We start from the raw sequence: 27,237 nt of genomic DNA on the forward strand, positions 1-27,237 counted from the left end.
CAGTCTGCGGTACTGACAGTGCTAGTCCCTCTTATGAGTTTTATAGTGAAAACAAACAATAAGATATTCCTGGTAGCTATTTAGGCATGTGTGTTTGCCAAAGATAATTATGAACCCTAGCTGAATTTACAGCAGACTAACGCCATGGGAACTACTGCAAAAAGAAAGTCAAGATAAACTCAGAGAAAGGAAGGCAAAGGACACAAAGATAAACCAAAATGACATAATTATCTGGCAAAGGGTTTTTTCTAGAAGAGGCTCCTTTTAGTGAGAGAAAATGAGCACTCTAGTATTTAGTGCTCTACTGCAGCCCTGGAAGATGAACTAGGCATGGATTTAGTACAAGTCTGTGATGCTGCTCCAGCATTGATCAGAGCCAGGGCTGGCTGTGCGCAGATGTATTTAGTGCACAAACCTTTGGGTAGTACCAGAGAACACAGTCATGCTTCTCTAGTTTTGGCAGAATCAGTGCCATAGTTATGTAAATCTTGTCGTTGAGCTGCCCTAATGCAAATAATACATATGCAAAGCCTGTTGGGCAAGTATTTTTATTGGGGATTGTTTTGTGTGGCAACTTCTTATATTTATATGTGCCATTCAGTGTTCAGGAAGAGCTCTCAAAATATTCCTCCCACCAAGAAAATAATTTACCCTGCTCAAACACTGCACTTCTTACACTGGTGAAGTCTCAAGACACAAAGTATGAAGGAAACAATTTACTGACTTGTGTGGCACAAAGGTTTGCCTCCTGTTTCAGCACTTCAGTCTAACTAGATACTTTAAACTGGCTGAATTATGATCTGCTGTTCTTGTTTAACTTGAGGGCGATGGAAATACACGACCACATATTTTCTTCAGGTTGTGGATTTGTTACTGAACAAAAGACAACTGGATTGATTTTTCAACTGACAAGAAGCAAGAATGAAATCTGAGACAAGGAATCTCAAAGAAGAAGACAGATTTCCACCTTTGGGTGAAGAAGGCAATCAATAGCATGCCTTTACATGCTACAACTTTTGAGTGACTGAAAGACAGCAGATCATTTTCCTCTCCTTTTGTCCCCAGCTGCTCAGCCTGCCTTAATTAGCTACTGCTTTGAATGCAGTTCCCTCTCCTTTCCACACATGCTGCCAAAGACCTCAGCTGAGAAAAAAAATTGCAGAAAATCATCTTCCTCTCATCAGTGATTCATATGCTCGTGAATTTATGCCCTGCTCAGCTGCCTATCCCAGACCCCACTCAGTTCTTTGCATTTTAGTCAAATGCCTCAATCAAATGCCCTTTAAGCTCCTGTGTGGCTCTGTGCCAAAGATAAAAATGTATTTCCTCTATCTACCACCCAAGCTTGCTTCCATTTTTACTTTTTTCCTTGCTACTGTGTTGCTATCTTCCATTTGTTGTACTCTGATCACTTAGGGCTGGTCTCATAAAAGCTCCCTCTTTTTTTATACCAAAGCTTTTCTCTCTCCTTTCCTAAATGGAATCTGTCTGCATAACCTCCTCCTAATTCTCCCTTATGTGTTACAGGAAATTATCTGGACTCCGAGATTTACAATCCAGCCTCTACCATTGCCTTCTCCATGAAAGGTAACTAAAATTAACTAGCAAGAAACACAATCCTACAGCAGCCAGTTGAGATTTTTCAAACAGGACAGAAGATAAGGCTGAAGCCTAAAAAAGAACAACTCTGAACTCTCATTTCTTCACCATAAAATTAGCTCATAATTAAGAGACTCTTGTTTCTTCACAACTTCCTGGTCTCATTTTAAATTTCTGCAGCTAATGCTATTCCAGTTTTTCCTGGTTGGACATTTTCTTGAGAATTGTGTCTTTTCCAATGTGGGTTTGTGATTGTACTGTACTTGGAAATCCTGTATATGAGGAGCCCAGAGCGCTGTAAAACATTTTGACAGATTGTTCTTGAAATCAAAACGTTTCACCTGAAGGGCATAGTTTGCTTGGGTGGAAAATAACAGCTCATTTTCTTATGCAAAACAACTCTGTGGTATACTGGAGACACACAGAGTTATTCACATGGAAAAATATCAATTATTTTGTGAGTTGCCCATGCTGTGCAGTGCTGTGGAAAGGCGGGCATTTACATAGTGCTGTGATTAAGGTGTATTTGCATCCCCCTGTGACAGGCGTTTCCATGTCCTTAGGATGCCAGCAGTGCTTGGATCGTGTTGGCTTCTCCCAGCATAAGGGATGCACTCAAGTCCCTGTGGGCTTCGATTGCTCAGGGCAGCAGAACGGTGACTTTTTGTTCTGCTGAGGGGACAGCACCACCCAAGCAAATCTTGGCATGGAATGGAATTAACAGAGGCCAGGTGCTGAAGAGCCTTAACACACTGAACCTGATCCAGGAAACACCAACACATCCACTGGAGAATGTGAGCTCTTCTCACTTTGTGCTCAGGTGAGTACAAGGCAGCCCTTTTAGGAACGTACATAAAAGGAAATTATTTCTTCCATTAATAAACCAATGATTTGAACATGTACTGTTGCTTTAGACTGTCTGTTGTGATTAGTATCTAGGTCAGAGGAACAAACAATGACAGGCCTCACGCCCCTCAACAGCCAATAGCTTTTCATAAAGGAAGATAACTCAGCAAAACTAATGCCTAAAGATAGTTAAAGAATAAAAGCTGAGCATCAGTAAAAGTCAAGCTGCGAGCCTAAAAGTTCTGAAGATTTAAATATTTAATAAATCAGTGGTCATTGGCAAAGTTGGGAATGTTTAGTCAGATCCACATTCCCTTTCCTACAGTTCCAGCTCTCCTGTGTCATCAAAGGCAGAGGACTCAAAAATCCATAGCCCAGTCCTGAGAGTTACTGAAATGTTAAGCCAGAAGCCTGACAGATAAAGTGAAAAATACCCTGCAATTAGCTGAGCAGGTAAGGGCCTGAGTGACTCTGCAAGTCCAGTCCCAGCTGTGAGTGAACTGAAGCTGCAGGGGTGTGTGTCAGCTGGGTCCAGCAGTGTCAGCCGGGCCCAGATTCACAAAAGTTTAGCACTAATTCTACATGCAATTTCCAGCCCATCTCTACTACATATTCATATTTCCTTTTGTTTGATACTGTTTATTATGAATAGCCAATACACTTGCACAAGCAGCTGATGCATTTGTTTTAATACTGAGATCACTTTTCTCCTTATGACATTTCAGCGAAATATCAGAGTTTCTCTCCAGACACTATTAAGTTTCAAGCAGAGGAAGCACAGAGAAATACAACCAGCTGGTTTCTATGGGAGGAAGTGGCTGTGCCTACCTTTGGTTAGCAAATTTATTGTTATTGCCCCAGAACAAATATCACAACAACTCTGTTACCTGCTGTGTACCTGAAATATTTTCAGCTTGCATAGACTGAGCAGTCACTGACAGAATGTTGTGCAGTGGTGAGAATCCCTCATAGCTTCTTTGTGGTTTTGTGAATTGTGAGCAATACCCCATAAAATGCAAAAGCATCCATCCAGTCACTGTGTGTGCTAGAATATTCCTGTTTTTTAGCATAGTTCTGTGGCTGCTAAGACTGACTTGAAAAATATCCACCAGCCCTGAAAATCTTTAAGAGACGTTCGTGTCTGCATCACTCAGACATCAGGCTATTAGAACAGAAATTTAAAAAATGCATGTGTGGCCCCTATTTGGGATTTTGTTTTGAAATAAATGTATATCACCTGATGATATTGAGGAAAAAATAGGCCCAGATCCTGCAACCCTCCCTCTCATAGCCAAATTAAGTTAATTTACCATCACAGTTCTAATAGTAGAACCTCTGGGATTAGACATGGGGAAATTAATAGAACCAGCCAAGAATTACGAGTTGCCTAATTTGGTGTCACTTCTGTCCTCACAACTGCACTGACTTTTCTGGCATGACACTTAGAAAATTCAGGTTGTAGCTATTTACACTCTTCCAGGCCAGGAGCTCTCAGAGAAATACTGGTTGGATTTTGTATTATGCTTATTCCCCTTTACCAAAGCTCAAGCCTGGGTCTGAATCAGGCCCAAAGGATATGATGTAAATGCAGATGCTGAGGTTAGTCTCACTAGCAGAATGCACGAAAGGCTTTTGGTCCTGTCTGGCACAGAGTATGTACTCTGGAAATAAGAGAAAGGAACCAATTAAGCAAAGTAAGAATCACAGCAGAAAATCAGGATGTTAATTAACATTTCTGTTCTTCTGCTATAATGTTTAGAAGCAAGAAGATGCAAAGATAAGGAATTACAGAAAGGATTTGTATTTTGCTGCCAGGAATCTTTTTTAGTAATACGTGGGACTGAAAGGGTTATCTTGGGTCATCATTTCTAGTTTTCTGCTAATAAAGACAACAATTTAAAATAATCTCATAAATATGTGAAGCTCTATCTCCAAAGTACAGAGGAATAGAGAAAGCAAAAAATTCTACTGGGAGACTGTAAAAAACAACATTTTTGTGAAGCCTTGTTCTGGTTTTCAGCCTGAATTTGTTTGCTGGCTGTTTATATACATTTTTTCTATAACCATTATGCTAAAATAATTATTTTTTCTCACCGGGTTACCTCTGTGTATACAGAGGACAATCATAGCTCCTCTCTGCTTTCATCTTAGAGACAAACTGGTCTTTTATTCTTCTCCTGCAAGACAGTTCAGTTCTCCTGCTCGTCCCAGTAATGCACCTCTCCAGATCTATTTCCATCTGATTTCATCTTTCTGGAGCACAATTGACCAGATTCACTGGTTTTTTGTCCCATGCGAAGTTCATCAGATAGATTGGCCTGAAACTTCTTTTACAGATCTACAAAAGGTAAGGATAAGGAATAACCTCTTACCATTGCTAAGGGTGAAACATGGCATGTGGTGCTTGGGTTTTTATTTCTGACCTCAGAAGATAGACATGGCTAAAATAAGAAAGATGTTCTCAGGCAGGCAGGAGGCAGCTTTGTCTGTGACTGTACTATAGAGAAAAATCAAACAGGACCTATACTCCTAAGACTGCTCTACTAGGTGTAAAATATTTTAACCGAGAAGACAAAAATCCCTTGGTCTGCAAGATGGGATCCCTGTTCCTGAACCACTGGAATTTTATGTCAAGTGGAGACACTGAGAACCAGGAATCTGGGTAGTGTGAGTAAAGGATTTGGCCTCAGGACGAGATTTGGAAGGAGTCAAGAAATCAATCAGTAAAGCCTGCTTGCTCAGGAGAGTGAGGGACAGCAAGGGTTACACAGAGGAAGCAAAGAGCTGGGGATGTAAGAACAATTATCAAGAGACGAGACAAATAAAATAGACTTGCACCTGACTACAATCCCTTTTCTGGCAGTTCTAGAGAGCAACAAGGTCCCCTCTGGGGCTTTTCTGCAGGCTAAACACTCCCAGCTCCCTCAGGTGCTTCTCACCAGACCTGTGCTCCAGCCCCTTCACCACCTGTTGCCCTTCTCTGGACTTGCTCCACCACCCGTGACCTGAACATTCCTGGGCAGGAATGTGCTGCCATTGGCCCCAGTCCCTTTGTGTTATGACCACTGTTAGGTGTGAATGGCACTGTTAAAAAATATGCCATGTTTTTGAAAGAAATCATTTTAAAGAAGATGTTGAAAACATTTTGCCAGTGTGCGTTGTCCTGTTTGGTTATTCACGTGCTAACTGTATTATTCCTGCTGTCATGTTACCTTCAGCTTGAAGATCAGTCAGAAAAAGAAACTCTGCCTTCCCTGTGACAGTCAGACAAACCCACAGTGGAACAAAAAATGCCTGTGAAGTAAGTTGCTGTTTATGGCTATTTTAATCGTAGGAGATTTATGTGACAGGATGACCACATTTGAATAATCTGCACAGCTTTATTTTCCTTCCCCCTTTGAAAGGGACGTGACCATTTTGATCCCTTGTTGTCAATTCTGCTTGCCATTCCCATTAAAGTAAGTCCCACATGGTCAGTGAGATCATGGCTCTGAGTGGTGAGTAAATATTAAAACAATTAATATTGTCCATAAGAACAAGAAGCAGAACTGTCTGGTTTATCCTGGTCCTTCGTTTTGATTTTTTGCTTGACAAGAAAGCAAGTAAACATTTTAAAAAAATCTTGAAAATTTGTTATATATTTGATAAAAGTTTCTTACTGTTGCTAAAAAAAACCTGTCTGCTGATTAATTCCATCATCACATGATGTCTTACAAAGTACAACATAATGCTATGTTTAGATTTCATTTGTGTTTTCACAGACTTACTATATTTGCACTCCAGTTTCCCTCATGTATGTGTTTATATATAAATATGCACAGTTTTTTCCTGCTTAAATATTATTTTTGCACTCTGGATACAAGTAAATTGAGAGCTACAAAAAAGCTTGCTTAAGGTGTTGCTGCCACTATCCCTCGTAATAATTATAACTACAGCCACGTAATATCCTGACACTGTCATATAATCTCTTCATAAATTTGCAATAAGAAAATACCATTTCTGGTGATGCTGAGAAGTGGTGGTGGAACACAGCTCTCAAACTAACCTGCATAATTCAGAGAGCAGGGTTTTGACAGCTGAGCTCTCACAGCCCCCTTAGGAACATCAACTATTTTTTACAGAATTCGAGCATGCTTGGGATTTTTTTGTGCTGAGTTTTTTTTTTTAAGAAAACTGTCAGTATTATAGAGAACAAAGTGTTTGCCCGCATGTCTAGCAGAAGCCTACAGCAAGCTGCAGAGGAAGAGCCAAAACTATGAAATTACTCAATTATTTATACCACTGAGAAGCTGGTATGAGGCCCATGTTTCCTACTAGTGTTAGCTTGATAACATTTTAGACAATTCCAGTCATTCCAAGCAAAAAGTGTCATACAAATTAATGCTTAATCCTTTGGAACTCGAGAAGAAATTCAGCATAAGCTCTAGAACTTTCCTATCTCTCCTATGCTTTATTAGAGCTCCAGCAGCTTCAAGCATTATGAGTATTTCCAGGATGAATAATCAAGTCAGCAGTGTCAAATATTTCTGGTTTTCAGTGTGTAGGGTAGGATGACTGGCTCCCCCTGCTCTCCCTAGCAGCCAGCCACACCATAGGCTCTCAGCCACCACAGGCTGCACAGGGCAAAGATCACAATGCTATTTTCAAGAGTAGATGTTGTTTCCACAGGTCAGATGCTGGGGAAACCATGGCCTGGTCCGAGTCTGTGGATACAGTACTAGCCAATAAAGGTAGGAAGTGATGGGAAAATAGATGTGTTTTTAAAGCGTGTGTCATCCGTTTGCAAACATTTCTGCCAGGTTTTCGTGCTGCTCTCCAGTTCTGCTCCCCATGTGCACTGAACCAACCAGAGCTGCTGTCCTGAAAGGTTTGTCCAAGCTGCAAACACAATATACCTCTAGCCAGAGCTCACAGGCAGGCAGAAATGCTCTGAAATAGATTTTATTAAGGTAACTGCTAAATTCCCTTCAATAGTTTTGTTTTTCATATACTTTTACATAAAAAACCGACAAATGTTTTCTTAGGTATTCCTGTTCCAAAGAAATATGCATGCTGTGCAGTGACTTCCAGTCAAACAAAAAATGACATATCTGAAGTCACTTCTCCCAGAAATGTCATTTCTACAGACCTGACACCACAAACCACAGGCAATTTGGAGATTTCCTTGCCCCTGCCCCATTTCCTTGCAGTAACACTGTGGCCTGGATGCTGGGGTGCCTCCACACTGTTCCTGGATAGAATTAACTTGATTAACACAATTAAATTTGGGTACTGTCATCTTTCTTTTCTCAGAACTTGTGATTTGGGTTAATTTTAAAACAGGTTTTTTTCCAAACAAACCTTTGTCTCATTTTTTCCCCTTCAAAGTGAAAAAAAATTAAAAAGAGGAACAAAGAAGTAACAACGAGTCCATCTTTTATCCAAGTCTTAATATTTCCTTGCAGGGAGATGGAAGCTTGCTTCTTAACCCAGAGGTCAGCCTCAAATCTCTGATTTCCTGGCCACTACAAATCCTCTTGAAGACCAAAACCTCCAGGATCCCCTTTTAACAAAGTGCTAAAGAGACCAAACCACAGCAGGCAGCTGTTGGGAGCAATCCTTGGTCAGCAATTCATCGAAAAACTCTCTTAGTCCCCTTATCAGTGCTATAATTTTAGCTCCTTTTTATTTCCCCTGCAGCAGCTTCTCAAACCTGGCTGCTGGCTGACATGCAAAACAGTGGCAGATACATGGGTTACACTGTATATACCCAGCAGAAATATAAATGTACACATACACACGTGTATAAATTGCACTGGTCTTGAATTCTCCTCCACCCACTATCTCACACATTTCCCCCAGAGGGTCTGGCAGCTTTTCGGACATTTTTGAAGTCAGAGTTCAGTGAAGAGAATGTGGAGTTCTGGCTGGCCTGTGAGGACTTCAAGAAAACCAAGTCCACCAGCAAGATTGCCTCAAAAGCCCGAAAGATTTATTCTGACTTCATACAAGCTGATGCTCCAAAGGAGGTAAAGAGTTTTTTCTCTATGTGCTTTGGGTACTGAGGATAGGGATGAAGTGGAAAGTTCAGATCCAGACCTCAAGGAATGACAGAAAATACAATTCCACCTGGCTGTACCTCCCATTCTCATGTTCATTATTTACCAGGTAGGAAACATTTTGTGGAACTGTGAAGCGAAGACGTTATGGTTTGCACTCTCCATTCTTCACACTGGGAATAAGTTTACCTCACCTTCTGAAATTTCTACCTGAAGTTTTAAGGAAATTTATATTCAATATAATTTGTTTTCTCTAACCATTTTTCATAATGCAGTAAGCACCATTTCCACTGTATTTCAGGTACCAGAGTATTGGTAGGTTTATGATTGCATTTGTTCTTTTGTATAGGTATTTTTGACATGATAAGAATGCAAAAATTTCCATCACAGAATTCAATTTTATCATTATTTCAAAAAGGCTTCCTGTGAAAGAACAAATTGTTTATTAATCTTGATTCATTTTCTGCACCTCAAACTTTTACACGGATGTTTTTGCCTTTGCTAGCAAGAGTGCTTTAGATGTCCCCATGTCTTACACATGATTGAAATCTATTTTATTATTGTTAAGAATCAAAAAATCCTTACAAAATACATAAGGCCAAAATCTAAAATGATGCTGAGTACCTTCACTTTTAATTTACTCTTTGATAATCAGTACTTCCTAAGATTTGGTTTGGCAGAAAGATGAGATATCAAAAGCAAGTTTTTACCTTCTCTTTTTCAGTGATGACATCTTTTTAAGAGCCAAATAAAACGAAGAATTCAGTCTGCTAGAAAAGGAAGGGACGAGCTTCCTGTTTATTTGCATCAGTCAGGTTATTTGGGAGGAAATTCAAATGCAGACTGTGTCCTGTGCACAAACAGACCTCAGCTTTCCAAGCAAACTGACGCTGGTTTCATGCTCCTTTCTGCCTACAGATCAATATTGATTTCCATACCAAAAACGACATCTCTGAGAACATCTCTGAGCCCACCCTCAGCTGCTTTGATGCTGCTCAGAGGTCAATCTACAGCCTCATGGCAAAGGACTCTTTCCCCAGGTTTCTGAGGTCAGAAGTGTACAAGGAACTGGTAAAGAAGCACCAGGACAGAAATCAGAAGAGATGGCTTCCATTTCTGTGAGGAAAAAACCTGAGGCTTTATGAGTTGATAATGTCTCCCATTGCAATTCAGTACAGATAATTATTAATTATTAAAGTGATTGCAGAAGCCACATTCAAGAATCACCTGAGAGAGCTTGTTTTTAAGCACAAAATGCACAGGTAGCAGGATGGAATATGCTAGGCACTTGAGCTACCTTCCTAATAAAAAAGTTTGCCATTGTCATTTTTTTGCAGTGTTTGCTTCCTTTTTCAAAGAGATTTGACATTTTTAAGCAGAATGTTTTGGTTTTCTTGTTTGCTGTTGATTCCTCTTTAGACGTATGGCCTCAAAAATAAATCCCTTTCAGGCGCCTTGAATACATTTACTCTTGCATTTATCATTTTATTTGTAGCTTGCAGAAAATTTTAAATCCTCTTTTAAACATGTTATATACTAATTCAAAACAGCAGAAGTAGAAATATGGTCGGTAACACGCTATGATAATATTTAATAAATAGGCAGCTGCTTCCTAACAAATGTTCTTGGCATTCAGAGCAAATTAATGTTTCATAATACAGCTGTCTTCAATTTTCCTTGTGTTAATTTAATTTTTTTATTGAAAAGTCTCAATTATTAATTGCCTAGGCATTTTGTCAAAAACCCACAACTGAGTATATCTTTCTTTGTAAATTTTCAATTAATCCATTTTCTTTGCTTTTCCAATATATCAGTGGTACTGTCCCCATACACTCATGAAGAAATAATTTCATTAATTGTTACCAGTGAAATTCATTTACCAATTTCATTTCAATAAAGCACAGCTAAAGCAGAAAAGTAGGCATAAGAAACAGTTTAGGCTGTAAAGCAATCATGTAAATCAGGATTTAGTCATGGTGTTATCTTTAACCAGCAAGTTATGATTGGAACCTGCAATCTTCAGGTGTCTACAGATGCACACACTGATTAAATTCACTGCTCTTAGAGGATTTATTGCATATATTTAGATAAAGGGAGGAGTTGTGTCATGGTATTGAAGCAAAAATACTTTAAAACATACAGGGAAGAAATAACATTTGCTGTGGGAAAAAATTCTAAATACAAGAGACAGAAATAAGATTTTTCAAGAAAAAAAAAAATTCAATTTGAATTTGATGCTTTTGAGCTGTTATAAATCTCCCAGAATCTTTCCCTGTTTGAAGCTCTGCTCATACCTTCTACACATCACTACATCCTCTGTGCAAAATATCCTTTCTATTTTATCAAACTACATCAAGGAACCAATTCATTTAGACCATAAGGGATATTAAGTAGCCTGAAAGCCTGCATACACAGCCTCCATTTGTGAACTGAGGTTAAAATCCTGCCACATCTTAAGCAGGTAGGGCAAAAAATATCTATTCTTTGATACCCAGCTTCTAGTCTATCACCTAGTTTTAATTTTTGCTGTCTGCATTTCTTTTTCTTTTCTTTGTGCCCCAGCACTGGTGGTTAGCAGAGAAGTGAACACGATGGCTGAGGTTAAGCTACAAGGAGGATGTGGGTTCCTCTTGCCATGCCACAGCTGCCACTCATCTCGCAGTGACATTTCGGGGGAAAATCGCCACTTCTGCCTGCGGTGCGGCCTCGGGGCCTCGCTGCAGCCGGGGATTTCTGCTGCCTGAACTCCCAGGGCGGGCAGCAGCCAGCAGGGCCGGAATTACGGCATTTACTCAGAAGTGTAGCAAGCCATCTGCCCTTCCTGCAAACCTGATTCTCATTGTCAGAATGGCAAATTCCCACATAAAGGAAGATGTGGGATCACACCACTTTTCGTAGTAGGGCGAAGTAGAAACCCAAAGTTTCTGTGTTACCAATCGTTTGGGACCTAAGGATAAAAAAGTACCTTGAAAACAGATGGGTGGTTGTGAAATCTCACAATCCTCTCTGTGCCCTCTTAAGTTTTCACACTTCTGGCTTTACCCCATTGCAGACAGAAAGTGCCAGAACGATGGCTGCCAGGGAGCTCCAGTTCCTGGCCATTTGCAAACACAGCTGAGGAGAAGTTAAAAGCATATTTAAATTGTCAAACATGATAATCTGTGCCATTATTCTGATAACTATATAAAAATGGTATCAGGTAGCAATGTCCACATGATCAACGGAACAATTGTTGTCAAAATAGGTGATAATTCTTAATATTTTCACATATTAGATATGTGAATTTCAGATATTAGTTTTAATAATTACACAGTAAAGAACCATGAATGATTTTAATGTATTTTCAATTAATCTAGAATGTTTCTAAGAGAAATGTACAGGAATGGCACTTTTAGGGGGCGTCCCTGACTCAAGGGTGAATTAACAGTACTAATTATTTCATAACCTCTTAATGAAAACTTTGGTACTCCTAATTGACAAAGTTAATTAAACTTTTGCTGTTGATCAAGCCTCTCAAGGTTTTTATTAATCTGTTCCAGATGATAAATATGAGATGAAACTTGGCAGAATTAAAATAAATGATCACCATAAATTCATATATATCCCAAGGTAATTTGATTGCCATTCGCAAGTAATTTTTCAAACCCTCAGGACACTATCTGCCTGTATCATACTCAATTAAACAAAAGCATATTAAAATGGTTTGGAGTTTATCAATCAAGTTTTTGAAAACTTCGGTAATGTAACTTATCATTTAAGCATTATAAAAGATCTGCTTCAGGAAATGCTTGCAAACACCCAGACGTCAAAGATGGGAGGCAGTGGTCTTTATTTCTCTTTATTTCCTAGGTCTAAAACTGCTGCTTCATTCTCTACATCACCAAAAAAAAGGTCACAGCTTAGCATCCAAGCTCTGATAATTTGACTTAGGAAAAGGCCAAGCACTGAAGTGTTATTTAGAGGATTTAGATTGAACTTTGCCAAAAAGACTCAATCTTGTTCAGCTCAAAAAGTTAGATTTACCAAAAAGTCTTACCAAACAGAAATGGGAAAAAAAAATGCAAAGTGAATACCACATTAAAAAAAAAAAAAAAAAAAAAATCCCAATTTCTTCGTGCAGTGCCAATCCTAAAGCTCCAACAGCATCTAGACTCAAAGATCCCACCATATCCATCATGATTACATCAGGCCAGGACTGTCCCAGGTTTAAAATTAAAGGTATATACTCTGTTTTCATTCTCTTTATACATTTTATATTTATAAAATACGCATAGAAAAATAAGAGGCATGAACATAAAGACAATAAATGCAAATTAGTCCTCAACACAGGACTGTTCTGCAGCCCAGGACCCCAAATTAAAGGCAGCCAGGTCCATTTTCTGTTGCAGACAGGATTATGTGAGACTCCTCTGTATGTCTTGTCAAAGGTTTGTTAAATTCTGCGCATTTCTGTAACTGTTGGAGATGAAAACTCAGTATTTCCTCTTTTGTCAGAAAATTCTCTGCTAAAACTGTAATGCAAAAACATACTTGAACAGACACACATAATTACAGGCTTTGCACAAGAATCTCTCAGGCTTTTGTTTGGATCTTGATCCAAACAAAAAAGATTAGAAGGTGGAATTCCTGGAGCAGTGTCTGCTGCTAAACAAGACAACCATCACTCTAAGAACCGACATAACCTGTGAAGAGGATTTTCAGTGAGCCATTGTCAGTGCAAGGCTCTCCTGAGGCGTTTGGACTCATATCAGAGTCCAGGGACCTGTCCCCATGGCTCACTAACACCTGCTCATCCTCTTCCTCCCTGAGCTCTCCACTGGGAAAACAGGGCCCTCCTCACACCACCCTTATTTTCTATATAAAAAGCACTCTCTTGGTGAGATGTCTGTGGGTGATTCTTGACGCAGTTCAGCTCTCTTAGAGGATACAGGTTTTGAAATGAACTTCAGTCATGGAAAGAGGCAGAAACAGCTCCAACAACTGCTGCAATTTATCCAAACGCCAACGACAGAGGTGTGGTCAAACCAATCCAGTGAGCAGCAGCTACAAAACATTCAATTTGACAACTTCCCTACACGTGCACATCAGAGCTGGCTCTTGACTTCTTGTTTTTTATTTTCCCTCTACACCACACATCTTTAGTGAGAAATGGCGTGAATGAGGGCCCATGAGCCAGTGGAAGGGCCACTGCTCACCTCTGTGGGCATTAGATCAGACACAAGATAATACAATCCAGCCTGAACCAGACATACCAAAGTTCCAGGAATTCTGAAGGCTACACACAAAAATTAGCCATTTTTTACTAAAAAAATCCCTGTATTTTGGGGGAGAACAACTGCTACATCTAGACTTTTCTGCTATGTCTGAGAAAGGGAAACCTAACCATATATATATATATATATATATAATTTGGCTCCTGCAAAATAGAGGCAGGGGAATTAAATTAATGAAATCACTGTAATATCTTTATTTCTGGATGATAATTACAGTGTGCAGTGCTGGTGGAAATTTTAAAGCACATTATGGATCTGAAATTGAACCACGTTTTCTGCCTTTTGGTTTGCTGAAAAACAAGGTGGGGAAAAAACCATGAAGAGAGGCGCTCTCACAGTTGTTGACACCAATTAAAGGTCTCATGTAACTCACGAAGAAGCCTGTGCTCATTAAGAAAAAATGAAATTGAGTAATGAAACAGAGATCTTCATGCATACTCACCTTCATTCAGTAAATAGTGTGCTGCCTAGGAGCAGTAGTTGTTTGATATGGTAATTCGGAATTAATTTGAAATACTTATTTAGTAACAGAAAGTGTTTTGGTGAACTGACAAGCAGTGCTAAAATTATCACCAAAAGCTCTACTTTAAGTGTTCTGAAGCTGTTCATTTTGAGAAAAATCACCTCCCAGAAAAGTTTATTTTCCATTTTTCTCCCCAACTTTTCAACTTCTGTAATATTAGGTGCTGGAAATTAGACTCAGTGTAATATTACATATTTTAAAGGAGGCCCTAGATGCTTTGATCTTTAGTAAGAAAAATGAGTCAATACTAGATCAAATGCTTCCCTGCTTCATTTTTTTTTATATTGTTGCTATGGTTTCTAGCTTCAATGTCATAATTTCTCTGTACTAAAAGAGACATTGCCTTTTAATTTTTTTTTCCTGTATTGCATGGGTTAGGTTATTCGCATATAAAATGAGTAGAGCTGGATTTGTCTCTCAATCCATATCTCTTTCCATTTAGGTTTGCAAGGAGGTTATTTTTACTTCTATGAATAGTTTCCCTACTATGCATAACAGTCCTGGAAAGACAAACAAAAGCAAGTACTCAGTAAAAACTGTAGGGAAAACATTTTTTTTCCTAATACAGTGGTTATTACGTACAGGCTCATAAACCAGGGAAGAAGAGAAGGAGGAGAATCCATAAATAAATTGTTTCTTGAATGACTTCAAATATGCTGTGCTCCTAAATAAGATGTTTTTGTAGAGAGAATAGAAGAAATAATGAATAATAAAGTTAAATGATTTGGCATTTTGGACAAAAAAACCTGTTGCAGAAACCCTCCATGACTCCAACTGCATGGGGAATACAGCAAGGCAGGATACAGGGAGATTTCCCAGCCCAGCCTCCCACACTGGTCAATCACCTCAAGGCCAAGCTGCAGTGGATTCACCTTTCAATTCTCAACCAAATTCCAGCGGCAAGAAGAATTTTACTAAAATGCATTATTTTTTATCCCTCCAAGATATAGAATAACTGTACTGCATTAACTACAGGCTAGAGAGTCCTTGGCCTTTAAACAACAATGTTATTCATAGTTATTCTCAGCTGGTTTTAGACATTCCTGCCACTAATCTTGGGAAATACCCTGGGCTCAAGGGGCATTTACTTCCAAATAGATTAGATAAAATATAAAGAAAGTGAAGAAGTATAAATATCACAAACTCAAGAAAGCTCACTCTTCACATCCCAGAACAGGGGAAGCTCCTTTGAAAGGCTGGGCTAGTTTATTTAAAGCATTTTATCCAATAGAGGAGAGGCATAGGCAAATGCAGACTGAATGGGCTGACAACAGTGAGACTTTGAAATGCTCTTGACACTGTAAAGTGGCATCACACAAACTAGGAGATGGCAGCCCCTGGTAGTAGGTTTTTTTTTTTTTTTACCTGGTAGTAGGACACTACAGCTTGTAATCCCAGCATTTTCCTGGGCTCTGCGCTCTGTCTTCCTGGTCTTTTGCCCAGGCTCCTCTCCATGAAGGGACTGATCTTGCTTCGAGCCCATTTTGAACTTGCACAGTGCTATCACTTTGTCTTGAAGTGCCATCAGCAACTATACAATGTGAATAGTTTCAAATTGATTTGAATTTAATTTCCAGAACAAATGGACTGGATTTTGATCTCCATGCAATCATTTTGCCTGTTGTAATGAGATAAAACGGCACTCTTGTATTTATTGGATTTCTTGCCAGAGCTGATCTTTTTAGGGGAATAAAATGAAAAGTGTGGCTTGTTAAATGGCATAAAAGGGGTTTTCGTGACATGATATCTTTTCATGTCAAATGGCAAGTACAACATATTCCAAACTAGACAGACTTATTAACGCTGACACCTTTTACAGCCCCAAATGTTTTTCATTGTTGATAGTGACTCAGTATTGGAAATTATATCTTCTGAGACAGGAATTACCAGAACAAACTGTACTTGGATCATACTTTATACTTCCTGATGTTTATCCCTTTTTCCAGTTATTCTCACCCCTTATGTGGATCTCTCTGCAGTGACAATGCCATTTGCCAGAAAGACATTGGTTTTCATAGAAACATTGCATTTTGGCATACATTTTAAATACAGAACAATTTGATGTTTTAAAAATATGTTTGCTGGTTGCAGTCACCTTTTAATGTTAACCCTTCAAGCTTGTTCTCCCATTTTTATTAGGACTAACACTTTTTATTTTTTGCCATGCATGATGAGGTAATAAGACTGTATACTGACCTGAAATTAGAATTAGACAAATGGTAAAGGAGGGCACAAGTAGAGGATTGTGGTTTAAAAAATATGCTCATCTGGTCTGCTAAAAATCTCCTGAGGTTTCTGTGAAGTGTATTAATGAAAATAAATGCCTACCACCATTGTTACTGTATAACCTAAAAATGCATTTTTCAGGGCAACGGTACCTATGGATGTAACAATTACAAAAATAAACCCTTTTGCTTCTTTCTTAAGCAAAGGGAGTGGTTTGTATTGTTTCCTTTTAGAATGGGTGGAAATATGAATTAATTTATACTTTAGTGTCCTCTGTATAAGCAGGGGTTTTTGCATAGGATTTATCTGATGGACTCCAATTTCCACAGGGCTGTTGCTCACCAAAGTGTTTACACAGAGCACGAAGTGCTCACAAAGCGTTCCAAAGCATTGCGGTCTGCGCTACAAAATTGCCTGTGTTGATCGTACAAGAGAAGTGTATCCCACATCTTATTTCTGTAATACATTTCAATATTATTTTGTACTACTATCCATTTTTTCAAAATTGGGTATTCAAAACAAACTGAGGGATTGATCTTTTGTTGACAGTCCATATGAAAAAAGGAGAAATGACAAAAGGAATTATAGCCCACTAGCGATCTCTTAAATTCTTCAATTATATAAAAGCGAGGGAAATTCATATGCAAATTGAATCCACTGGCATTAAAAATGTAGGTGGGTACAACATAATTGCAGAGAAGCTGCACAGAAGCAGCAGGATAATGACAGAGAAATAGAAATGCTTTATAATGCTTTGTAAGTGTTAAGCTGATATAATTGAGGGAAGACAGCTTGGAATGCAACCCCTTGGGCAGGTGATAGCTCATAGCAATGTTCTGGAAAGACATTGTGTGCCTTGGTGAAAGAACTTGTTTATTCACATGTTTGTATTAACTCTCACCAACCCCATCCATCTGAACCCATAGATAACGTTTGTACAATGCCCTTTAGGTCTCAATGAGAGTACAGAGTACAGAAATCAAATTAGAGGGGCATGGCCTTGCACTAAGAACAACCCACTGAGCTTTGCTTCAAGGATCGAAAGCAGTCCAGATGGATCTGAACACACAGACCCACGCACAGTCCTAGAATTCAATACATGTCTAGAATGCTGCAGTCTGGAACTATTTAGGGCTCATTTCTTTCTCAAAACACGATTAGCATGCAACAGGCAGAGAACTGTTGCTATCTAAAATTTCCGTACATTGGCATTTTGAAATCGGAGGCACCTCGGTTATCTGAGAGATGTAGGAGTTCAATGACTGGGTAATTAGGGCTACAGAGGTTTGATTTATGACGAAATATTAAAGAGAAGAGCATAAATACGGTGTCTCATTGAAGGAGACATGAAGCATGAATGTTAAAGTAGCATAAAACCAAAGGACAGGATGCATCTTGTCACATGGAGCATGACTGAAGGGACTGGAGTGACGGGCTCACAGCTACATGATGCAGACTGAGGCTTTTTAAAGATTTTCTGTGCTGATTCCAAGGGAAAGGACAGAATTCCCATGAGACTGGATACTCAGATATGGACCAGAGGAGCAATCCTCACTGGCACAGCTGCTGGACTTCCACCACTAAAGAATTCCCTTCTGCCCGTACTCCAGCTGGACACTGACTCCACCTGACACGAACACCAAGCTGGTGCTCAATTCCCAGTCAGCAAAACTGCCCAGGCTTCTTGTTCCCTTGGCACTTAAATATCCTGGCATTTTCACGGGATTGTCTTTGCACAGTCCAGGCGCTGCTGCCCTTAACTGAAGAACGGGAGAACGTTAGAGTGGCTAACAGAAGAGAAAGAAGGTGGAAAAATCAAGACAGACATCAAAACTAATTTACTTATTTAGGCAGATATCATTATTAGGAAAACATTAACCTGCTTAACTTTCAGCACCTAAATAATCCATCTTGCATAATTACAGCACGAGAGTACATTGCAAATGTTGGTGCCCTGTTAAATTGGTGCTGTCAGACAGACCCAAATGCTGGTGCCTTCACTGGAGGAGTTCCAAGTTCGTCAGAGAGCCCCTCTGCAGCACTAAAGGGCATTATCTTCAAATAAAGGCACCCTTTTCCATCCATGTCCCTTTTACGTTGCACCTCTACCAAGAAAAGAGTTGTTTTAATACAGACATGTCAAAATCTTATAAAATACTGTGGTACCACCTTGTGGCAACTTTATAGATAGCTCTGTCAGCATTAAGACTGAATGTCTTTTTAAAATAAAATTAGAACAGCTAGCATTTGTTCTCATTAGAGTTTTGAGCTCTGTTCTGAACCATCTGCATCCTCCTGCAAATTAGAATACCTGACATTTGAAGTAAATTTTAAATGTATTTCAGTGAATGCTGGATATCAATGTTCCAACACTATTTAAAATCATATATATATGATTTTATATACACAAGCTTCTTTTTGAGGCACCACGATGGGAGAAGCCACCAGGCTGGTCTGTCAGGTAGGACTGACAGCTTGGGAAGCTGCTGAGAGCCTGCAGGGATCAGCAACACAAGAGGGCCCAGGTTGCCCCTGCTGTCTCACAGATCTGCAAGGAGAAGGAAGCTAGTATGAGGTACAGAGGGGGTGACACAAGGAAGACAGCAGGTTCTGCTCTCATGATTAAGATTAGAGGATGGCATGGAGAGCTCTGGAAGGTGAACAGATGTGTAACCGAGCTGCCATGGTAAATATGAGCTTTTGAAAAGAAAAACACAGAAATCCAGATGCTGCTAAGTGAACTGGAGGCATCAGACTGGAAAAGCATTTATTTTAGCTGACCTGGCTGGGCCAGTAGCAAATTAGCTCCTCTGTACCCTTCTGCTTTTGAATCTTTTTAGAGACTCTAAAGTATAACAAACAATACTGTTTCCAGGACCTTTTGGGTTGCCCCTCCCGCAGCCATCCGCAGCCTTCTTTTACACATTCCTGCAGGAAATGAGGTTTCTTCCCTTAAACAAGATGAATCATCTGCTTACACGTTGTGCTTTGCTTGAGGACTGTCTCAGGGTATTGAAGTTTAGGGACAAATTCATCTCTTACAGCTTTGACTGATTTGAAAACACAGAGCAGGAAGGAGAACTTCTCGTGTTTGAAAACAGGAGTTCTCAGGTTGTTTATTATGTGTACAAGGAAGCTCTGTGTTTTTTCAAATTACTGCTTCAAATATGAAGCAGCTTGCCACATCCCAGCTTAAACTCAGATGTGCTTCTGTTTCATTCACAACTGTAAGCACAAGTTTAGTGCAAACAAGATTGAAAACTGGCACAGAAATTAGGCATAAATGACCCAATTTGAAGCCAGGGCTTTGGTGTCTGTGAGGGTTCTCCAGCATCCTGCTTCTCAGTTCCCAGCTGAACCCCCAAGGGAGAAGCATTGGTGTTATGCAGTGCAGCTTTTGATTCAGGTTTGCAATGAAATGTGAAAATGCAAAATAATTATAAGTTTGGGCACAGCATGAGGCTAAAATACAAAGCAAGAGAAGATGTGAACAAAGGTCTTTCACCCTCTCAAGAACATCCTGTGTCTAGGCACCTTCCTGCCACGCTTTCTAATCTCTCCAACCCCACGCCTGTGTCACCTCTCTACCCCAGATTTACTGAGATCACAAGAGAGTGCCAACGTGGCCATTAGAGGAGTAAACCCCCTTTCTCCTGAAGCACTCAGATGGACACTGGTTCCTGCCAGAATAATCAGATGTGTACATTTGACTATTTCCCTCACTTCTAGAAGCTGCCCTTTAAAGGCTCACACTAGTGTGTTACCAGAGTGTCCTAGCCTGTCAGAGAGAAAACACTTTTCCACTAAGTAGGCACTTATGTACCTGGGATGTGTGTTTTCCAAACTCTCCTGCATACTCTATAAGGCAATGTTGATTGTGACCTGTCAAATAATCTTCCCAAATATCCATCATTTATGGGAGCTATAAGCCCGTGCCTTGATGCTACATTAAATAACTCGTAACTCATGGCAAGAGGAGCAGCAGGAAGGGAAGATATATCGAGCTAATTAAAGGAAGGTTTCTTAAACAGTTTCTTTAACCTCTACACACTAAGCACCCATTTATCATTCTGTGCTGTGACAGACCACGTCAGTATCCTCTCCTCAGGAAAGAAGGCCAATTCGGAATGTGTTTTAACATGTGCTCACCTCCCAGCTGGTGAGCAGAAAGTCAAGTCCTCACTGAGAAAGCCTGAGGAAGAGAGGGAACATTTTGAGAAAACACAGCATTTTTGGGTTGGTTTTTTTTCCACGCTACAGAATGGGTGGAATACTGTCTCAGTAGGTCGGAAAAGGAAATTGTAAAACACCATGCACAAACCATCTGCAAAGTGGGGCACAGAAATGTGGCAGGGACACAGAGCTGGAGGAGGCTTTCATCAGATATTCCTGTAATAGTGAACATTTTTTACTCTCAAGTTATTTGTACCTCATTCATCAGCAAGACCCTTATAAGTTCTGACCCTGCGATATGAATGAACAATCTGAAAAAATTTCTGTTTCTATATGTCAAGGCCAGGACTTTTTAATAAAAGCTTTTGATGGGAAAATGATGAGTGAACCTCCAAATTTCCCCCCCCCCCCCCAAAAAAAAAAAATTTCTAAAGGTTTATCATGAAATTTTCTCAGGATAACATTGGAGGGGAAAGAACCAGAATAAAAATTATTTTCTTCATGACTGCAACATTTCCTCCCTCATTTGGAAATAACCAGTGATTTACAAGCTAAGCTGGGAGGTGTGGAGGTGCAACAGAGCCCAGGACAACTATCTCAAGTCCCCCTCGCTCCAGCTATTGCTTATCTTGTGACTAAGGGGTGTCTGTCCGCCTGGTGTGGGTTCCTCTGTGAACACTGCTTCAGTTCTGGTTTTGGGTATTTTTTAAGCCAAACCTTTGACCCCCAGCTTCCCATTGCCCCCTCTTGCCTTTTCTCTTGATTTGGAGTACTTTGGTTTTTGAGGTCCTGATCTCATGCCTGTCCCTGCCCACAGAGGCTGAATGTTACTCAGCCTGGGGGTGGACTTACGGCCTCATGTGTTTTTTTGGTTTGTCTGACTTGGGGGAGGGTGATGGAGATAGCACTCTGGCCCACACATGAGCCTCTCCATCTATATATAGATGTATACTCGTGATATTTCCACAACTGTATGGTTTAAGGGCCATCTCAAAAAAGCAGAAAGAAGGTGGTGACTTGCATGGAAAGTTTCTGCCAGTGTGCCCAGCCATTATGCACGCCTGAGTCATCCTGCTGTGTTCCCCTCCTCACCACTCCTGGGCTGCCCATCCTGGCCCAGGCTGGGGCACAATCCCCTTTGTTGATTAAAGATATCTCCTTCTTAGCCTGGAAGTAAATCTCTAACTACATCACCTGCAACACCATTTTTAACAAGCTGTTGTGAGAACCCCGGAGCCAGTGCAGCCTGTTTTCTCTATGGAAACTCGTGTCTTCTATTCTTAGCACCACAAAGTCTCACCCTGCTGCCACCTACCACCTCACCCTTACATAAGGTTCCATTCCTTGCACCCACAACCCTTCTGTTTCACACCTTCTCTCCTCCTCTGCCTGCAGACCTCTGGCAAGGCAAGAGCAGCAGGAGGTTCAGAGACACTCAGGCCTAAGTGACCCAAGTCACTCAAGCACAGGCACGAAAATAAAACAAACACGAAATGTACCAAGGTTTAAAGGGACACAAAGAACAGTGGTTTACAGAAAAGTGGGCTCAGACAAGCCTAAAGATTTTTTCAAAAAATTAAAAGTTTATATTAGTTACCAGCAGAGGACAGCAAGGCTTTAAACATGCAGAGACTGATTTGCTTCTCTGCTCTGGGAGAAGAGACTGGTCGGTGTTTAGATATCCTTGGGCAAAGGCTTCCAAAGAGAACGAGTCAAGAGTGCACATAAACGTGCTCCAGGAGCAGAAACCTCTTGAGATGTGACTGAGCTGAACATTTGGCACAACTATTGCATCATCTGGATACTGAAAGCCTCAATGCTTAAACCTGTTTGCCTTCAGGTCCAGACTCAGATTCAGCCAGAACTGTAGGATAACAATATTAAACACCTGGAGTACAGATCACAAGGCTCAGTCTTAGGTTAGAAATACAACACCCTATTTTACTTCACCAAAACACTCAGACGGAGATTAATTTTTTTAAAAAGATAAAGCTATTTAGTGCTATTTTACATTCTGAATGGCTTCCTACTTGCCCTTAATTGCTATTTCAGAAGGGCAGAAACTGCAAGTTCGATCTCACAGCTGACAACCCTCTACCTTCAAAATTTTAGGGCACATGCAGTGACAGTATACACCTATATTTAGGCAGCTGCCTCACACCCTCTGGTTCTTGGGATGAGGAAGAAATTTTGAAATACATGCAGTCATTTCTGATCATAGCTGTCCTTTTCCATGATTTCATATTCCACAAGAATTAATGACACTTTATCACCAAGGAATGACAACCTTTATGTACTTCCCCCATCACAAACTAACAGAAACCTCCACTATTGTGTCTTTAAAAATCAGGACAAGAGATTTATTCTTTAAAGGACTAGTGAAAATAAAGGAATCTTCTTTTCAACCTTAGTGAATAAGGAACGCCCTTTTTGAAACACTCTCAATGCGACATTTTTATTTTGTTAAAAATGTTTTCCAAAAACATGAACTAGTCTATAAAAATCTCAAAATATAGAAAAATGAACGAGCCCATCTCCAAATGCAATAGAGCATATGCATGTACATGCCAAATGTGATTAGGGAGCTCATTTTTGTACTTTGATTATTCACACAGAGGTGTATTAACATGCTTGCGTATCAAGTGGGACATAAACACCATCCCATACCTAGTTTTTATTCCCATGTGTTAAAACCATCACTTCCAAATTTTAAAGGCTTACAAAAAGAACCAGAATTGGGGCCCAATAATCTCCTTATCAGCAAAGAAACAAAGAAATTAAATATATTTAATTTGTCATGGAACAGATCAACAAATAACGTCATCACAGCCTATAACAGAAATTGAAATACAAAAGCAAGACCAGTTCAAACTAGAACGAGACACTTTTTAATGACAAGGCCGTATTAAGACATGATAGATGGGTACTGAGCTCTAAATCCAAACTGGATAGCATTCTGAACAAAGTTTTACTTGCACACAATTGTAAAGCTTTTATTGTGCAGCACATCAAACTAGGTCATCAAGGTCTTTTAGGGCTTTAAAAACCTTTGAATGTACTCTATGAATTTATTTTCCAGGTATTTTTTAGCCCTTGAATCTTCTCAATACTTCTGTGATCTGACATCTAGACTCACTGTAGAGTCTACTGTAAACCCCATGAACCTCAGAACTCCTCACATGGGCTTCAGAATCAGCAGAACCAGCTGCTGGCTTATTGCTATTCACAAGGTACATTAAATTGCAGCATTGTGCCTGTCATCTGTTTTCCCCTCAGTAAATCTTTCTTCATGCAAGCCGAGTGTACCAACATTAATCAAATAATGCTCAAAAAGAGAGAACACAGAACACCCTGGCTGTTGGACATTTATTCTATGATACACACTGGTTGCTATGAACAGCTAGAAACAGTCTTAAACTCCTGGCAGTTGTATCATTTCACTGTCAACAGGATTTGTAAGAACATGAAAGTCATGCCAGTGATTAATGACCTTGGTTAGGGAGCATTCCTAGAGTTACATTTTTGCACATCCCAGTGAAGTCAATTGAAGGTCTGAGGGCTGAACAGCTACAGGAAAAGGACATGGGGATTTTATTTCTTAGAGGCTTTACCTTATCTTTGCCTTATTATCAGAAGTGTGAAATTAAACTATGGGATTAATACAAGAGTACAGAAAGATGACTAGTTTATGGTGCATTTAAAATGGAAGGGAACACATATGAATGCATTTAAACTTTAAAAGTTCACCTACAAATGGAGTCACAGTTCTCTGAACCAGGACAGTCTTGTCCCCATTGTGTCTAATTTAAAAACAATAAAAAAACCCCAAACCACAAATATCAACAATGACTGGCATTTCCTTTAAACTTTTATGTAGTCTTGTCCAACACAAAATTTCATAAACTTGATTGTGTCTACACATACTCATAAGACTAAAACCTGTATTGGTTCAGTGCGCTGAGCATCTTTTCTCGGCCATTGGTATTATTTGGGGGAGATGTTTCACAGATGCTTCTGCAAGTCTGTGCATAGGAAGTGCTTTATACCCTTCCCTGGGGTTTGATGCATGGCAAACACTATAGAGAGGGGAAGGAGAGACATTCCAAGGCCTCTGTGACTTGATGAATGTGTATTCTTTAAACGTTTCCATACTTCTGTGGGGAGGGACACATGAGACGCTTAGGTGGGAGACATTAGCTTTCAAGTCCAAGAGCTGATATCGCAGTGTTTTAGTCTATCTTTTTCTTGAAATTATTGATTTGTGTGGACATTCAAAATGTATTAATCAGTCTAAATTATTTCCTTTTATACTCTTGTATAAATATTCTCCAGAAGATCTCACCTTTTTTAAAAAAAAAATGTGGGTGGAAGTAGATGGAGCTCTGTAGATGGAGCTTGGTGGGGCAGTGGCAAATATTTTCTTCATTTTGTGACAGGAGCAAAATCCCCTTTATCCTTCGTCTACAGATTTTCTTTGGTTTTTCATTAACTATTTTGATTAAAATGTTTCACCTTCAAAAACATTTCTCCCCACACTGAAGTGGCATTAGGGGGACTTCATGATTTTTTTTTGGGCAAATATTATTCAGGTAAAAAACCCAATTCAAACAAACCCAAACCTCCTCATCCTCTCCATGGTCCAAACAGACACAAGTTACATCTCACTGCACATTAAATGTCACACACATTGGAATCACGGAAGTTTAAACCAAAAATTGATCAGTCATACTTTCTTTGATAAACTCTCTTTTGTGTTCATGAATGACAAGCACATGATAGAGTTTGGGCTCATAGTCATAAATACCATAATTGATGCATCTTAAGGAAATGTTATTTAAATATATTTAAAATCATTCTTTCAGAGTCAGGCTTAAAATCAACTTCATCCTCAGATCCAAACACTAGAATAATTGAACTAGAAATTCATTTGACCTCGTCTTTAAAAGATGTTAGAACCTTTCTTTCTCAGAATTAGCTGTTGCAATATTTGTTAAGTCAGTCATTAACACTTGAATTATGCACACTGAAAATACACACTCTTTAGTATCTAGCATGAACTACAGTCCACCACACTATTAATAAACCTAAGAATATTTTTTTTCTCTTTGGAAAATGACTTATAGCATAATTGAAAAAAAATTACATCTTTGGCCTTATGAAAGTCTATTAAATGGTGTGAACATGTGCTGTCACTTTATTCATGTGGGAAGGGGTTTATAAATGTTGGTTTGACAAATAAATTGATTGACTGGATGCTTTCAGTTAGGTAAATAAGCAGTTTCAGTTGGTAAACACTGGTTTGCTCATAGGAGGAGAAGGTGCGTAAGAGCGGGTTGGGGTCTGTCTGGCAGGAGCGTGTGGTTATGTGGGACGGGCGCCTCGAACGCACTTCTTCAGACTTCATGTCCCCAGTTTCCTTTTTCCTGTTTGGTCTCCCCTGAAATGGGGCTGGGTGGAAGTTGTCTGCTTTCATTTTTAAAGGCTGACTAATGAGCCAGAGACTGGTCTTACTCATCACACTCCACGTTCGTAACCTAGTGGTGAGGTTTATAAAAAAGCTGTGTAGGCAGAAGAGCTCCAGGACCTCTCTGATATTCTGTTTTACTGATGGGACATGGCAACAGCATGGAGGAAGCACAGGCTCCCCACATTCACCTCTTAAATAAGGCAGTAGAGGGTGCAAATTAAGGAGAGCAATACCTATGGTCATGTTGTATGTATCTAAAGTTGTAGAAAAGGAAACAAGGGAGAAAAAATAAAAGTACTTTTGTGGTTTTAACTATCTAAGGAGCAATAAAGCAAAAAGAGAAAACACGCTTTAAAAGGTATTCCCCAAAATGAAGGCAAAGGAGTGTATTGTGAGTCGTGATGCAGGGTCTGTCTGTCTGTCTGAGGCTGCCAAAATTCTGTGTATACTCTGAGTAAACCACTTCCAAAAATCCAGACAAACCCAGGCCAACTACCTTTGACAACCTCATAAAACCTATCAATTCACTTCAGATCCACATTAAGTTGAATTAATAGCCTTTTGAACTCACCATTCCTGTCCCAGGCTGGACATCTACATCCTGAACAAAACCAGCTCATAGCTTAGGGGTTGTGTGAAACTCAGGGATCGAAGTATTCTGATATTAAAAACCCCAAATCAGTCTTTGCTTACATGGAACTATGCCAAGGTTCATTTTACATTTTCTCCTTAACAAGCTTTTTGTTGGATCTGTATTGTTCTACTACCTGCAGCACATCTGCTGAATCCCACACAAATCCTTTTCTTCCTGTTCTTGCCCCTTCACTTATGGATAGCCAGTAGAGGTGTAAGTACTTTCCACCTTTTCTTTTGTGTATACAAATGATGCCAGGTTCTGCCCTCCTTGCAGTGATGTACAGGATCTAGGGCTGTGCCTCCATTCCCTTACAGTGCCTCAGGCACACGGTGGAAGACAAGTTCCTCCATGGTTCACAGGAGAAACATTCCATGCTTGCAAAAGGAGCCCTCCAGTGTCTAAAATGCATGGAAACAAGGCCAAACCTCTCTCTGTATTAACAAGGAATGGCAAAT

The 27,237-nt window shown here is 39.7% G+C and overlaps 1 protein-coding gene and 1 long non-coding RNA gene across 3 annotated transcripts in view; one reads left to right on the forward strand and one right to left on the reverse strand.

Annotated features, from left to right (window-relative positions):
- Window positions 1-27,237, reverse strand: part of LOC121665537 — a 126,877-nt gene that overhangs the window by 25,572 nt on the left and 74,068 nt on the right. The gene's annotated exons all lie outside the window — the stretch shown is intronic.
- On the forward strand, window positions 609-9,945 carry RGS21 (regulator of G protein signaling 21). 2 transcript variants are annotated; one of them, XM_042029875.1, is made up of 7 exons: window positions 609-1,587; window positions 2,145-2,419; window positions 4,597-4,792; window positions 5,664-5,746; window positions 7,099-7,175; window positions 8,287-8,453; window positions 9,402-9,945. In XM_042029875.1, exons 4-7 carry the CDS (start codon window positions 5,736-5,738, stop codon window positions 9,603-9,605), a joined length of 459 nt encoding a protein of 152 aa, XP_041885809.1. In that variant the 5' UTR covers window positions 609-1,587; window positions 2,145-2,419; window positions 4,597-4,792; window positions 5,664-5,735; the 3' UTR covers window positions 9,606-9,945. The 2 variants fall into 2 exon arrangements, with proteins under 2 accessions (XP_041885809.1, XP_041885810.1); XM_042029876.1 differs by having other exon boundaries at window positions 2,163-2,419.

The sequence above is a fragment of the Corvus kubaryi genome, unplaced genomic scaffold (genome assembly GCF_017639235.1).
Source record: "Corvus kubaryi isolate FWS band 111438036 unplaced genomic scaffold, C.kubaryi_AGA036_p1.0 37334, whole genome shotgun sequence".
In the NCBI taxonomy this organism is placed as follows: Eukaryota; Metazoa; Chordata; class Aves; order Passeriformes; family Corvidae; genus Corvus; species Corvus kubaryi.

Coding starts and splice junctions, on each gene's coding strand:
- RGS21 (XM_042029875.1), top strand. Junction 7,176..8,286: donor TACAGTACTAGCCAATAAAG/GTAGGAAGTGAT, acceptor CATTTCCCCCAG/AGGGTCTGGCAGCTTTTCGG. Junction 8,454..9,401: donor AAGCTGATGCTCCAAAGGAG/GTAAAGAGTTTT, acceptor TTCTGCCTACAG/ATCAATATTGATTTCCATAC.